Consider the following 14,136-nt stretch of genomic DNA (forward strand, 5'->3'; position numbering starts at 1 on the left):
GGCAGGGCAGGACTAGCCACACTAGGACCACATCTAAATGATCAGTCCTGAATTAGATACTGGTCATCTGGATCAAACCCCAAGGATTAGTTTTCATAATTGGGAATCATTATAATGCTTCAATATTCCACAAATATAGCTCACAACCTGCAAGAGGAATTAAAGGAAACATTACATCAGCCCAACACTTCAAAGTGTTTGAGTATATGTGTTTTGTTGTAGGTAATACCTCCTAATAATTTCAGGGGAATCTAGATCTCTTAATTCTGCTAAGCAATCCTTAACATAGATAAAAACCACATTTCTTCTGTAACAATCATTATTATGAGAGTGAGAAAGGTTTCAGATTTAAACTGATCCCTAAAAGACCCAGGGGAGCAGGATACATCATTAACCAGGGATGAGTTCAACACGCACTTCTACCCACCCAGGCAATAAGGCTTCTCTCTGTTCCTGTGCCTCTCGCGATCATAGCGGTACCCGGGATAGCAAGTGCATAAGACTCGCCCAAAGTTATCTGTGCACTGTTGTTCACAGGGAGCTTCAGCACAGACGTCATAGTCTAGAGAGAGAAAAACATGATTAGGAAGAGTTCCAGTGGCAGTAGCTGAACGACACTTTGACACCTCTCTGCTAATTAATATAAAGTTGAGTCGCACTGTTTATAAGGACTGAAAATATGGATATAAAACATTCATGAGACATAAGCAAAGAATTATATTAAAACTGTAATTACTTCTCGCATCTTTACCGCAGTTAGACTATTTTTTAAAGCTGGATTTTAAGCAGAGGTCACTTTCGCAGTTGGCAGAATTTAAGAATTCTTTTCACAGAAATATTAAATTACCTAAAACGTTTTTTGTTGTTTTCTTCCACAGATTTTTAAGTGCAGATAGCAACATTTTCCTATGCAGAATACTGTAAAAAACCACAAGGCTAATTGCCAAATCCAGGCAGAATGTATATTATAAGGAAAAGTTAATTAAATCACACAGTAATTGTTCAAAGCCAGATATAACCCTTCTAGCAAAGAATGCATTGTTACAAAACCATCATCACTCTTAATAACAGCAATGTGCAGATTAGGGTATGGTAAAATCACTGCCTGGCTTTGTCAGTGAAATCCCAAAAGACTGAAGTCCCTGTTTGAAACCCGAAGGAAGGCAAATCTGTTTCTGATTTCACTGCTATGTAGCAGCAGAGCTGAAGTCTGAGGAATGGACAGCAGAGCACAACAGTCTGACCCATATCCCTGCCCTGCCAGGGGTTGGGTTTGGCCCCTGGCATTGTGCTGGTGACAGTGTTGGGGGTAGAAGGGCAGTCCCTGGCTGTGTGTGCAAGGGCTTTGTAGTGCCATGGGGAACATCTGCCAGAAGCCCGGAGCTGAAGCAGCATCTGGTCTCAAAACCAGGTCAGGCACACCCTGCTGCTGAAGGTCAGGTTTTACACCAAAGCAAGTGGTAGTTTCTGTGGTCGTTTCAGAGAACATCATTCTGCACAGAGGATCCATGTGGCTGTGATCCTCCGTGGCTGCGTGCAGCAGAAATACCCTCCTTGTGCTCCAGACCAAACATATCTAAACCAAACCTAAGTGGTTTAGCCGAGTTCTCAGCAATGCAGTGTTTCCATGTACACAATTAAAACGCAAACTCATTATTGACTCACCCTAATGACTAGCAGACATCTCTGGGTACAATGATTGGTCCAAACAATTAAATTGAGCTAATAGGTGGTAAAGCAAATGAAACCATATTTTTTGTATGAAATACATAGCACATATGTGTAGCAATAGGGTTAAAAGTGATAGTGTGCCAAGGTACAGAAAAGCACCAGATGAGATTTAAAAAGCTGCTGTGTTTCACACCAGAGCCCCACAGACAAAAACAGAGTATTGTAATGGTGCCAAGCATTTCCTCCCTTCTGCTTGTCACCTTTTGAATAGCAGGCATCCTTTCTTTCCTTATTACTTCACAACTGTGTTGACTTTAGCTCTTGAAGTCTGAATTCTTGAGCTCTTGAAGTGCTGTGGTGGTGAGTGGCAGTGCCAGGATCCCCAGCAGTAACCAAGGTCAAACAGTGCAGGGCCATGGAAAGAAAACATAGCCCTTGCCTTCAAACTGGCCGGTCTGGGGGTCTAATTTGGACTTTTTAGGTGATGTTGGGGCTGTAAATTCCTGTTACATTTGGCACTACTAAACAGTCCCAAATATAAAGCACTGCTGGTGTTTTTCCTGGGCACAGCTGTGATTTCCATTTTCTACTGAAATGAAGTCAGATTGAGAACAGGTTAGTGTGCCCAGCACAGAGGTGAACACTCCTGCTCCTTAGCCAGTGTACCTATGCAGATGCTGGATTTGGCCTGTGCCATGTTCAGCTTTTCAGAGCAGAGGTAAAATGAGCTCTGGCCTCTCTGTGCTTCCGTGAATAGATGTACCCTAACAAAATAATAAAAAACAGTGCTGGAAGGGACCACCTCCCACCACAAGCAGGATTAGCTACGTGTAAACTTTTCCTAGTTTCTTTTTTCCCTCAGGGGTTGATATGGCCCACCATGTAGTCTACTCCCAAGATGAAATACCTTTGCAGGCAGAAAGCTTTTTACTCATATCTAATCCAAACTCCCCTTTTAGCCACTTAGGCCCATTATTTTTGTCTTCTTCTACTTGGCCATAAAGAACAGTTTATTTTCCCCCTTGCAGCAAGTTTTCACATACCTAAAAACTGTTATCATGTCTCCCCTCAGCCTCCTTTTCTCTAGACTAAACAACGCCAGTTCTTTTTATCAGTTTCTCTTTCACCATATTTCATGTAACCAGTCTTTAAATATGGTTTTCATGTCCACCCCAGCACAACTTCATCATGACTGTTGCCTCATTTACCTTCATACAAAGCTGGGGAAGGGTCCAGGGGGTACAAATACCTCTGCTGGTGGTCACACACAGTCAACTTATATCACACAACGACTGTGGGCAGGTCCCATGTCACAGAGCTGTGCGTCCCCAGGGCTTTTGTACCAGGAAGCCTGACTTGCCCAGAAAGAGTCCTCGCAACTGGGATGAAATTAGGCAAAAGCTGCTGCACCACCTCTGTGTGTTCTGCAGAACTGAGGATGCACATGCCCCCCCCATGTTCAAACCCCTTGTCTGCCAGCCCAGCCTAAGAAACGTGGTTTGAGAACAAATCAAAACCACACAGTGAAGGTCAGGCTGTTCCAGGAAGGAACAATGCAAAACTGAAAGCAGAATAATAAATGTCCCTACATGTATTTCAATGACCTCAGAAATGACAATGCAGTCATTTCTGGGAACAGGAAAGTTGTACTAAGAAAATTTTCGAAACACCATTAGTGACGAAAGAGCAGATCTGATTGCAGCTCACCTGTAGTAGAGTATTTTGCTCTGTGCTCCCCCACAGCCAAGAAACTCAGGTAAAGCAGTGGTAGGGAGGATGCTCTCCAAAATAAGCTGTTTCATACTACATTTGTCCCTTCTTCGCTCTATCACACCATGAGACAGCACCTGAGACAGCATTTGGTTGGAGCTGTGAGTCTCCAAAGCAAGGAAGAAGGAGATCATACAGGAGAAAAAGTGGGTTTTGAGCTTTTCTGATCGTATGGAGGAGGAAGAGATGTTAAAAAGAGAATCAGACACACGGAGGAAACTCCACTGGATGTTTTTCCTGAGGATCATTGCTTCCTGCTCCTGCAGCCGAAAGCCAGAACAAGAAGGTGAGTATAAAACAAATGAAATGCAGAACATGGAGGCGTGAACTTATACTGGACTATGCTGATTTCTGTTCAAGGGCAGATGAGAAATAATAGGACAGAAACCAATAATGCACATGGACAATGACACAACCCTTTGGGAAACAGTCTATTTAAATAACAGCTGTCCTAGAAGGAGATTGGTGTTTTTCCACAGCAGCTGTAAACGGGTGGACAAGGGAGGGTCTCTCCCTCTGCTGACCCTCCTCCCTGCAGCCACAGCTAAATCATGGAGAAGACAGGGATGGAAATACTTCTCACAGTTAAGATGTGCCAGTACTGGATTAAAAGGTGAAGATGCGCTCTAATAAACTCACATCTGTAATGCATTTATGTGCCTGTGTCGAGATATGAATTTCATACAGCTACTCTGTCAAGATTATGCCAAAACAATGTGTGAAGAGCCAAGTGATGTCTTGTAACAGAGTAAGTGAAACGAATACTTCAGTGAATCATATTTCTCATCTCTATTCCAATGGCCCGAGATTGTCTCGGATGTTACAGCGACGGCTGTGGCCTCCAAAGTTCAAGGCAAAATACAGATGGAGCTGAAAAAGGGGCAATGAAGAAACAAAGGGAGAGAAGCCACAGCCAGCAGAGAAATTGAATTAGTGGCAGAAACTCTCAAGTTACTGAGATGCAGTTAATAACAGGATTAAGTGAAGTCAGTGGGTACATAATAAAAGCTGCTTTCATAATCACCTAAAATCTCAAGAGATGAAAATCAGAAGCCAAAATAATATATTGCCATGGCTCTCATTTTATTTTTGCTCCTATTACTTCTCCTGCTGTATCCATTATATTTAGTGAAAAACCAGTCTATAAAATTGTTAAATCCATAGGAAAATGGGAGGCCAGACTGTGGAGTCCTGGCTTTTCTCCACTCTGAAAGGATTTCGGACTTCTGCCTCCAACACACACAACCACCTTCTCCAAGTGTCAGTTTCCCACTGGAGCTGTCACTTCTTGCCACACACAGTGAGACAAAACTCACTGCAAAACCATAGGGCAAGGAACTTGGTGTAAGCATCGATTTCACACACACTATATCCAGTTTTTCAGGGTTCAGGCTGGCCCCATAAACTGTTTCTTTGCAGGGAAGCAGCAAATACAGAATTCTTGTTTTGAGAAGTCTGGGGGGGAGGGTGCTGTGTTCCTTTTTTTGTTATTTTTTTGTTTGTTTGCTTGGTTGGTTTAGTTTTTGGTTTTGTTCGGGGGTGACTTTTTTGTTTGTTTGCTGGCTTTGGGGGTTTTTTTGCAACGAGTGCTTTAGTGTTTCCACCCAGCAGCAAAGAAGACACAAATTTACAAAAAACAAACAAATCAACCAACAAACCAACTGAACGCCCCAAAACCACCTCCCCCCAAAAAAACCTCAATGGAAAAAAAAAAACCCAAAAAACCAAAACAGCAGGATTAGAGTTTGGACTATAATCCCTGTTGGCTGGAGACTGTAACTCAAAAAACAGACAACTCTCTCCATGTACATTTGTCACTTTTTTTTTCCCCCTCCAAAACACTGCCATCCCAAACTGGGAAAATTCTCAGACCAACTCAAGGCTTTTCATATGTCATCAAATAGAAGGTTGTGTTGCCTTAAACTAACTTTTTAACCTGCTTTTTGGAGCAGAAAAGGTTTATTGGCTTGTTGTTTCTGGACATTTGCTCCTGCCTGGCAGTTCCTCTGCTTCTACAATTCACCCAAGCCAATTTCACCCAAGTCAGTTCCCTTTTTACTACTGCATGAATCACCCTGATTAAATTTACATCTTCCTCAGCCCCTGGTGACAAGGAAGCCATGCCCATGACCTGGAGAGGTGGCAAAAGAGAGACACTATTTGTTGATGCTCTCCCCTCTCTTCAGAAAATAGGTAACTAAAGGCAGGACTAACCCAATGAGTCACCCCCTCCCTGTGCACCAACAAGCCAAATCAGCTGTACCAGATCCAAGGGATAAATGGGGAAAACCATTGTCCAGGCAACATGTGCTTCTGGGTGCACAGAGCATTCCTGCCTATGTAGCCAAGGGTAGAACATGTCTCCCTGTTTGCAGCAGGTCATGGCACAAGATCTGCACAGCCACGTGTACTTAGGGAAGGATAAAGGCTTGGCATACTAAGCAAAACTTTTGGAAGTTGCTGATCTTTTTATTTTTCCAACATTTTTTTGGAAACAGTTCCCCCCCTACACCGACACATGAGATACAGCTGAGCCTGCAGTTATATCAGGTTGCTCTTCCAAACTGGCAATGTGGAAAACAGGGTAAACGGGGAAAGACAAATGCATGGGTACATAATGGGTAAGAACAGTGAAATCACATACCTTCAGGGATGCACTGTCCAAGAACAAACTTATAACCCTTACAGCATTTTTTCCTGAAAAACAATAAAATAAATAAATGAATAAACAAATGTATTCTCTAAAGGTTGGTGCTGCCTTTAAAAAGGTCATAGGTAGATGATGGATCTGATGAACCAAACAAGATGAGGATCCTGAGCACTGTAGTTGGAGGCATCTCAGCTTTAAAGAACGCAGCATGGAAATGCATCACTCGGTCCATGTTGCACTTAAATGGTACCATGTCCAGCCACCTCAGCAGCTGGGTACCCCAACACCAACCTCCCCAACATCCCAAGTGGTTTCCAAAAACCCTGCTCTCTTGTGTTGACAGGATGCAGCACACCTCTGCGCTGTCCATATACACAACACAGGTCATCATTTTCGTGGTACAGTGAAGAGTGTTTTCAAACATCCATCATCACAATGTAAACTTGCAGAAAGGGGTAAGTCTCAGCGAGGAGCACACAGAGAATAAATGTTATCAGTAATTTCTCATCTTTCAACTAACCTGGAAGTGGCAAGTGAAATACATGGGGTATTTCAACTGGTATCTTATATTGGCTGGGGAACAAAACTGAAGGGAAGCATCAGTAGGATCAGATACTTTTTATGTGCCTATAATATGAAAAAAGTCTGAGGGCTAAGAAATTATTGTTTCTGATACACTGGCCTGTAATGACATTTAGGCATCCAGCTATACCTGCTGGTTTGCTTTCTAGTCAGGAAAACACATTAAGTCACCAGGACTCACAGCAGTGCACTGGAAACTCTATAAACTGGTCTGTCCCTTATCACCCTGAGAGTTTCTTGCTGCAGGAACTTGGTGACCTTCAAAGGGTCCCATGTTGGTGACCAGCATGACTGCTGCAAAAGAAGACTGCTGCTCAGTGCGCTATGATATCAAGTACACGTGAGTCCAAGGGGGAAAACTCCCTGTATTTTACAAATTCACAGTTTTTCATGCCTTGTGGACATGCTGAAATATCTGCAAAACTGGGAAACCATCCATTTTGTCTTTTCCTTTAATTCAATAACAGATGCAGAAGAGTGCTAAAGCCATGTCAGTCAATGTCACAACACTCCCCTAGAAAACAAGCAGCCATCACAAATCATCATTATGCTGAATTTAAATCAACTATCAGTTGCAACTGACCTCCTAAAGCAAACAATGCATTACTCCAAACTATGTAAAAACAAACTTTAGCTCCATATTTTACCCTCTTCCAAGATTAGCTGGAATATAAATTACGCTTAATGAAGGTTGAACATCTGAAGAGGAAGCCTTGCTTTGTTATGCAAACAGTGGTCCCTCATTAGACTTCTCTCCAAACACTGCTGTGAAGTTTTATCTGCAAGACAAACAAACGCAGAAGGAATGAGTTCAAAGGTGCACTGGGGAGGCTGTTCATATGCTGCAAGCCATGCTGATGGCTTTCCAAGTGCACATCCATCTCCTCCTGTCTGCAGAAGAAGAGAGGCTGATAAAAGTTTGCCTGTAGCAGCTCTTCAGAGGAAGATACAGTCCGACTTTAGAGGGCTGGAAGATTAGAAAGGAGAACATCCCTGGCATGAGATGCTGACCTGTGGGGTTGTGCCAGCCAGAAGTAACCAGAAATAGGGAGCAGCAGCTTCCATCATGTCTACCCTTCTCCATGGAAGATTTTCAGGCTTAGAACCCTTAGGACTCCCACCCTGGGAGTGGCTTGTGGCAGCACATGGCAACTGCAGCCATGCAGCCTGCTCCTCAGCGAGGGCTCACCTGCTGGGAACCTTGCAGGAGCTGCCTCTCTCCTCTCAACTTGGACAGCAGTGGCTTTTGGCTGGGCTTGTTGGCTTTCTTGTGGCTAAACTGAGGCTTTATCCTCCTGAAAGCCAAACCACTTGCCTCGATCACACCTCAATCAAACGGCCACATATTGAGAACCGACCACATGCCAAGTTGCAGCCACTAGACACCACCCTGGTACCCTGATACTGCCCCAAAGCACAAACAGCCTTCCATAGCCTTGTCCAGGATTGATCCACTTAAAGCAACCAGAAAATCATACTCGACTGGCAGATATCCAAGTCCTTGCTGAAATTCCTCTCTTTAATGGCCTCTTGCAGCAATGAGTTCCACAGGGGGATAAGACTTTTTTGAGAAACCATTTCCTTGTTTTCAGTCTCTCTCTCAATTTTTTGTTGACTTTTCTCAGTTTACTGGCAAGGAGAGCTGAAAATATTTTCCTCTACAAACTTAAAGATTTTTCTGCACCATGGAAATTTTAAATCTCACTGAAGGGAGTGGTTTAGAGGAGGGATCCCCTGCTTTCAGGACCACATTCCAGAAACCAATTTCCCATGTTAATTTGTTCCCAGCTGAAGATTACAGATATCTGCATTAGTACTCAACAGCAAGCTTGAGCCATCAGCACAGTTTTGCCAGGGAAACTGCTACTTTAGGGTTAATGCACAGGAAATACAATACAGCAATACCTATTTCTCTGAACATTACATTGCAACCCTGGGATCCCTGCATGTTTTAGCTTTCTAAATTCTTAAAGAGAAATCTGTCAAAATGATGGACATATGAGCATTAGCAAAGGCATTTTAATAGCAACACTCATTTTAAGACATCTAGGTCCAGGTTGACATGTCTAATCAACGTTGCACAGCAGCAATCTTGTTGTACATAATGAGAGGTAAGAGGGGGTTCCTGATAATTTTAGCTACTGAATAACTTTCAGTAAGGTGGTTGCTATGCAGCTGTACATGTTTCGAGCATGCACGAAACACAAACACAGGGCTGTGCAAGAAGCTCCCTCAATAAAATCTGGATCTATGGGGAAATTAAGTTGATTCATTAACCTCAAATCTGGCTTACAAAAAAAGAAACTTCTGGCAGACTTATCTATTACAGCTTTTAATGAGGTACTTTGGCAATTAAAAATATAGCAACTCCTGATTCTCACGCATATTCCTTCACTCAGGAATATGCACAAGCCCAAATTCACAAGGGCTTTGGGCACCACAATTTTGACCCCTGCAATATCTAGCTTTTGTGTTACCTGTATGAAAATCCATAGCAATAGGGACTCTCTCAAAGCAAAGTCACTCTTGGGTTTTTTTCTGACAAAAAAAGCTGCAGGAAACTCAGGGAGATGTTCAGCTACTCCCCTCTGCTCTGGAGGTTGAGATGCTCCTGGATCACTGAATGCCAGAAGATGGGATTTAGGGTCAAATGTTTGATACCAACAAACACATGTGTGACTAGATAAGCTGCAGATCTACCTTTGTTGCAGGCTTTTGTGGCCCATCACCTTGCAAAATGAGAGGGGAGCTGAGCTTTACAGGAGGTCCCCCATGTCCCATCACCCGCTGGTCCCCCAGAGTGCCCAACACACAGAGTGCACCAGCACAACACCCCTACCCCATCCTGCAAAGTGGTAGCTGCTTGATAGCATCGCCTCAGACAGGCAGAGTGAAAGGCAAGATGCAAGGAATGCAGCTTAATTAAGCCACCACTTTATTAAGTTAGCTTATCAGGCAGCTATCAGCAGTAACTCATCCAGTGCAGACCATGGTTTTTTTCCATAATTGTTTCCACCTGGTGCAGAGCTGCCATCACCCCCGGCCCACCTCCTGCTCTGCACGGGGCACCGCAGCTGTCCTGGAGAGACTGACCAGGGAATACTCTGGGTGAGAGGGAAGGGAGTCACTCAGACTCCTACAGCTGCTGAAATGCTTCCGAAATGCAGACAATAAGAGGATAAACATTTTAAAGTGATAATTAACCTTCATCTGTCTGCAGTAACATGACAGTGACTTGGGCTGTAACATCAGCTGCTTGGTGCATTATTAAGGTTTTGGATAACACCAGCAAAGAGGTAATTCTAAAACTCTGTCACAAGTTACTTTGAAAAAGATACGTGATGATCTTTCAGTGATTAAAAAGGGGAAGGCAAAGGGGAAGTGCAAAGGGAAGAGGAAAGAGAAAAGTTTTAAACCAGTTTCAGACAAAATTTAATATGGTAACAAAACTCTTGGTAAAGATGTCAAAAGTAGAAAGAGAAGAGTCTGCTCTAGGAAATATTTGCCTCCTGAGAGCAAAGTAGACTCAGAAATCTCTACGCTGAGTCAGAAAGTGAGTTCTTAGGATAAAATATTGGTCTTATTTTATCCCTACAATGCTGACAATCAGCCTCCAGGCTGGCTCCTCCCAGAAGACAGAGGTAGTTCAAGCAGAGGCACTTTACCTCCCATTCACTGGGGCTAGGGGCGCACACAAGGACAGTTTCTAGAGCTCAGCTGAGGCCTGAGGTCGCTTCACTGGTGCAGCAAATCCACAGGTGGTCAGGCAAGTCAAATCCCTCCTCTCCGAAATGCTTTTTCTGGCCAATGAATGTCAGATCAGTCACAGTTTAGAGGGTATAAAAGATGCTTAAGATTTTATGTAAGTTTAAATACGTCAACACTGTTTTCCCAGGTCGGTGCTGGTAGAAAGTAATGATAATATACTCAAGAAAATGTCTCTAATAAAAAAGCAATTTCCTATTGAGAACATTTTTTTTTATACCAGAGCTCTTCAGCCTATGTCATAACATGAACTCAGAAGAACTCGTGCTGTATTTGAAGACCTGAGTCAGCAAAGGCCATGGCATGGTGTTTTTAATTGCACAAAGGGGTCTTTGTTAGAGCCCCTCCTTATCATGCCTGCCCAGCGTTTCTTTTTTTGATCACACCGGCTTTAAAAAGTACATAGTGTAGCAAAAATGCAAATATAAAGTACAGCAATTAACTTACAAAAAATAATTAGACAGCTATAAATGCAAGCCAATAATGTACATTAAAAAAGAAACCTAACAAAAACCCAAACCAAACCAAACCAAACCAAACAAACAAGAACAACCAAAAAACCCCAACCAAAGTCTTATTTTTATCATATCCTATATAAAATTCAATTGAGGTACAGGTTTGTCTGCCAAAGCACGCACAGACAAAGCCCATCTGCAGTGCCAGCGCTTTGAGGAAGCAGCTCAGTAGCTGTGCACAGTTTCACTGTAATTCACATGGAGAGAAGATTTGTGTCAACATGGTGTAAAACTGAAGCAATGCACTTTATTTTTTGTTTGCCTTTCCATGGGACACATACCAAAATCTTGAGTAAGAGGGGATGGCCTCCCTGCAGACACTTGCTCAACATACACTTTGCCATGATTTCCAGACTTAGTCCTTTTTCACAGTTTTGTAAAGAAACGATTTATGTTCACATTGAGTGCAACACAAGGTCCGAGGCCAGCCCGAGCCCTTCCATCACTGTCCCAGCTGAGAGCAAGTAACCCAAGTACAGTGACATCTTCTTATGCTGCAGCACCTACAAGTGCTGTGTGTATCTGTGTGCTATTTTATTTCTCTCAACTGACTGAATAGAGCAGGATTTGCCTGAAAAACCATGAAGACAACCCAAATGTGGAACACAGACTTCTGAGAGCAAATTGCTACAACTTATTGGCTGATTTTTGTGGAAGTAAAATTTTTGGGTGATTAACGCGTTACCTGAATCTAAGCTTTGGTTTTTGTTAGCTACTTAAGTCAAGTAGTTTTACCCACATATAATGGTTTTCTTTTTCTTAGGGGAAAAAAAAAGAAAAACCCTGCTATCTGCTCTTTTGCTCAACTCCGACTACTAAGACAGATACCAGAAATGAAATCACATTCCAGTCATTGCTAATGGGAAGGTTTTGATAAGATTCACAGTTCCTGGGCTCCTCTTCCTTGAACGCAAGCCAGGGACCAGATCCTCTCCTGGTAAAAGCCACATACCTCTCTTGACTCCAGGGAACTGTGCCAGCGTTCACCCTGGGAGACCCCGACTGATGCTCTTGAAAGCTTTCAGATACACTTCTTGGCTGCTCCTCACTGCTAACTGACTCCTTCTGTCCTCCAAGTGCTGTTTCATGTCATCTTTTTATGGTCAAAAGGGAGTTTTATGGTGCTGGAGCATAAACTGAGGTTCCTTCTTCTCACAAGAGAACTTCCAAACCAATATGATGGTTTGTAGCCCCTGCAGAGCACAGTATTTGTGAATGCTTAAAGCTCATTATTCTGTAAAAGAGAATAAAAATACTTTGAGAGGTGGAAGAAACCCTCTACCCTGTGTGTGTATCAGTGAGGCTTGGAGGTACTGACCTGCACGAAACTGAAAGATGCACAAGGAGCAAAACTTCACAGGTCTGGCAAATTTAGTGACCAAAAAAAAGTCTGTTCTTTTTTGTAGAACGCCAGGCCTCTGTTCTCCTCGGACACAGCGCAGGACATGTCTCCATGATGGGGTTTACGGTTTTGTTTAAGTAAATTAGATGCAGCGTGGTGTTCAGTAGAGGTTTTCAACCATCTGGGCAGAAGACCGCTCCCCCAACACATCCCCCTGTGTCAGCAGGTCGGCAGTCCCAGGAGACCATTGCTTTTGACTATTTTAGGGCTTTGGGAAGCAGACGGAAGGGTTGGTGTGAAAACCCTGCAGCCACACCAGAAAATTTTCTCATAGCCTCTGCTAACTGCAGAAAGAAGTGGCAACTAAACCTCAGCTTACTGTCTCTCTTTTTGGCAGAGTAAAGACTTCTAGAAACATTTCCTGTCATCCTCCTTTCCAATGTGAAGTGAAATTAAAGGGTCATATTCGGATTTCCACAGGAACCACATGGACTAGGGCTTCACGTTTTCAGGGAAGCCATGACACTGTGTGGCAGGACCAGCACCAACACTGGCCCTTGTCAGTCCCTGGTCCACCCAGAGACTTGGGGCTGCAAACACACTGACTAACCACAGAATAATCAGCATCTTTTTTCTGTAGCACAGACCAACTGGCTGCACTGGTAACCATCAGTGCTTGTATCTCAGTTAGCATACCAAAGTCTAAAAATGACTAAATAAAAATCTTCCAGTGGATATCCTCTAAGCAAAGAAGGAAACTCTCAGAAGGAAAACATTAGACAACTTCAAAAAGGTAATGACCCCTGTTGCTACTGGAAAAGGCGTTTGTTGGATATTTTACAAGCATGTGAACATCATCCTCAAAATCACATATGTGATTCCTTCAGTGTTGGACTATACTTTCTTCCCATCTTTCTTGGAATTTTATTTCATTAGCTTTTGTTTTGTTTTGTTTTGTTGTGTGTTTTTCCTGTTTTGTTTGTTTAGGGTTTTTTATTTTGTTTTGGTTTGTTTTGGTTTTTTGGTTTTTTTTTTTTTTCTTTTTTTCTTAACACAAGGGAATGCTCATGTGGATATCACTAGACAACATGTCAAAAATACCAGAATGATTAAATAAAAGGCTTTTGACTGTTTTCATCTGCTTAGACTCAGCTTTATATACATACTGTCAGCCTTGCCTTGCTATCTTTTCTTATAAATTTCTTTTATTTTCTGGCATTGTACCAAGAAAGTGATTTTGTTTAGTTTCACAGGTGAAGTTGGTATGGATTACACAGAATCAAATCAATGTTTGACAGGTGTGAAATTTGAGGGGAAGAAAAAAATGAATTTTATACAAAGATAACACAGTTTGTATTTAATATAAAGTCTAATGAGCTGGCAAAATACAATGCATCCTCATAAATATATTGTAATTTCTAAGAAAAAGTTGTCTTCTAAATCTCAATTTAAATGATCCAAGACTGAGCTTGTGTTTTAAAATAACTCACTGCTTTGAGATTTAAAGTACAAAAAGTGAGCAAAAGTCTTTTTTTCCACCACCTCTGACTTCCAATTAGAGGACTGCAAGCCAAATTTCCTTCTAAGTCTGTAAGTAGTATGTTTTGCTGATGGCACACATTCAATTATATATCGAACCCAAGGTGAGCCAGAGTACAGAACTAATCACAGCACATCTGTCCTGTCTCTTGGATTTTTTTTAAACTTCCATGACTCTTCATTTTGTAGCTCCAATTTCCTACTAAATATCCATGTGAGATAGAGAGCAATAAATTCCATTTCAGGAGGGAAGGCAGAGCCAGAGCAGGGCTGTGAGGAGCTGTGTTCGCGGGCTGGCTGCT

The 14,136-nt window shown here is 42.5% G+C and overlaps 1 protein-coding gene across 1 annotated transcript in view; it reads right to left on the reverse strand.

The window, feature by feature from the left end:
• Positions 1-14,136, reverse strand: part of CCBE1 (collagen and calcium binding EGF domains 1) — a 96,065-nt gene that overhangs the window by 18,859 nt on the left and 63,070 nt on the right. The window contains exons 3-4 of the mRNA XM_027745658.2: positions 6,086-6,138; positions 428-562 (exon numbers count right to left, since the gene is read on the reverse strand). Of these exons, the coding sequence (XP_027601459.1) occupies positions 428-562; positions 6,086-6,138 (188 nt within the window). The remainder of the gene's footprint in view (positions 1-427; positions 563-6,085; positions 6,139-14,136) is intronic.

This window comes from Pipra filicauda, unplaced genomic scaffold (assembly GCF_003945595.2).
Source record: "Pipra filicauda isolate LSUMZ 115617 unplaced genomic scaffold, ASM394559v2 scaffold86_size2582843_pilon, whole genome shotgun sequence".
NCBI classification, from domain to species: domain Eukaryota; kingdom Metazoa; phylum Chordata; class Aves; order Passeriformes; family Pipridae; genus Pipra; species Pipra filicauda.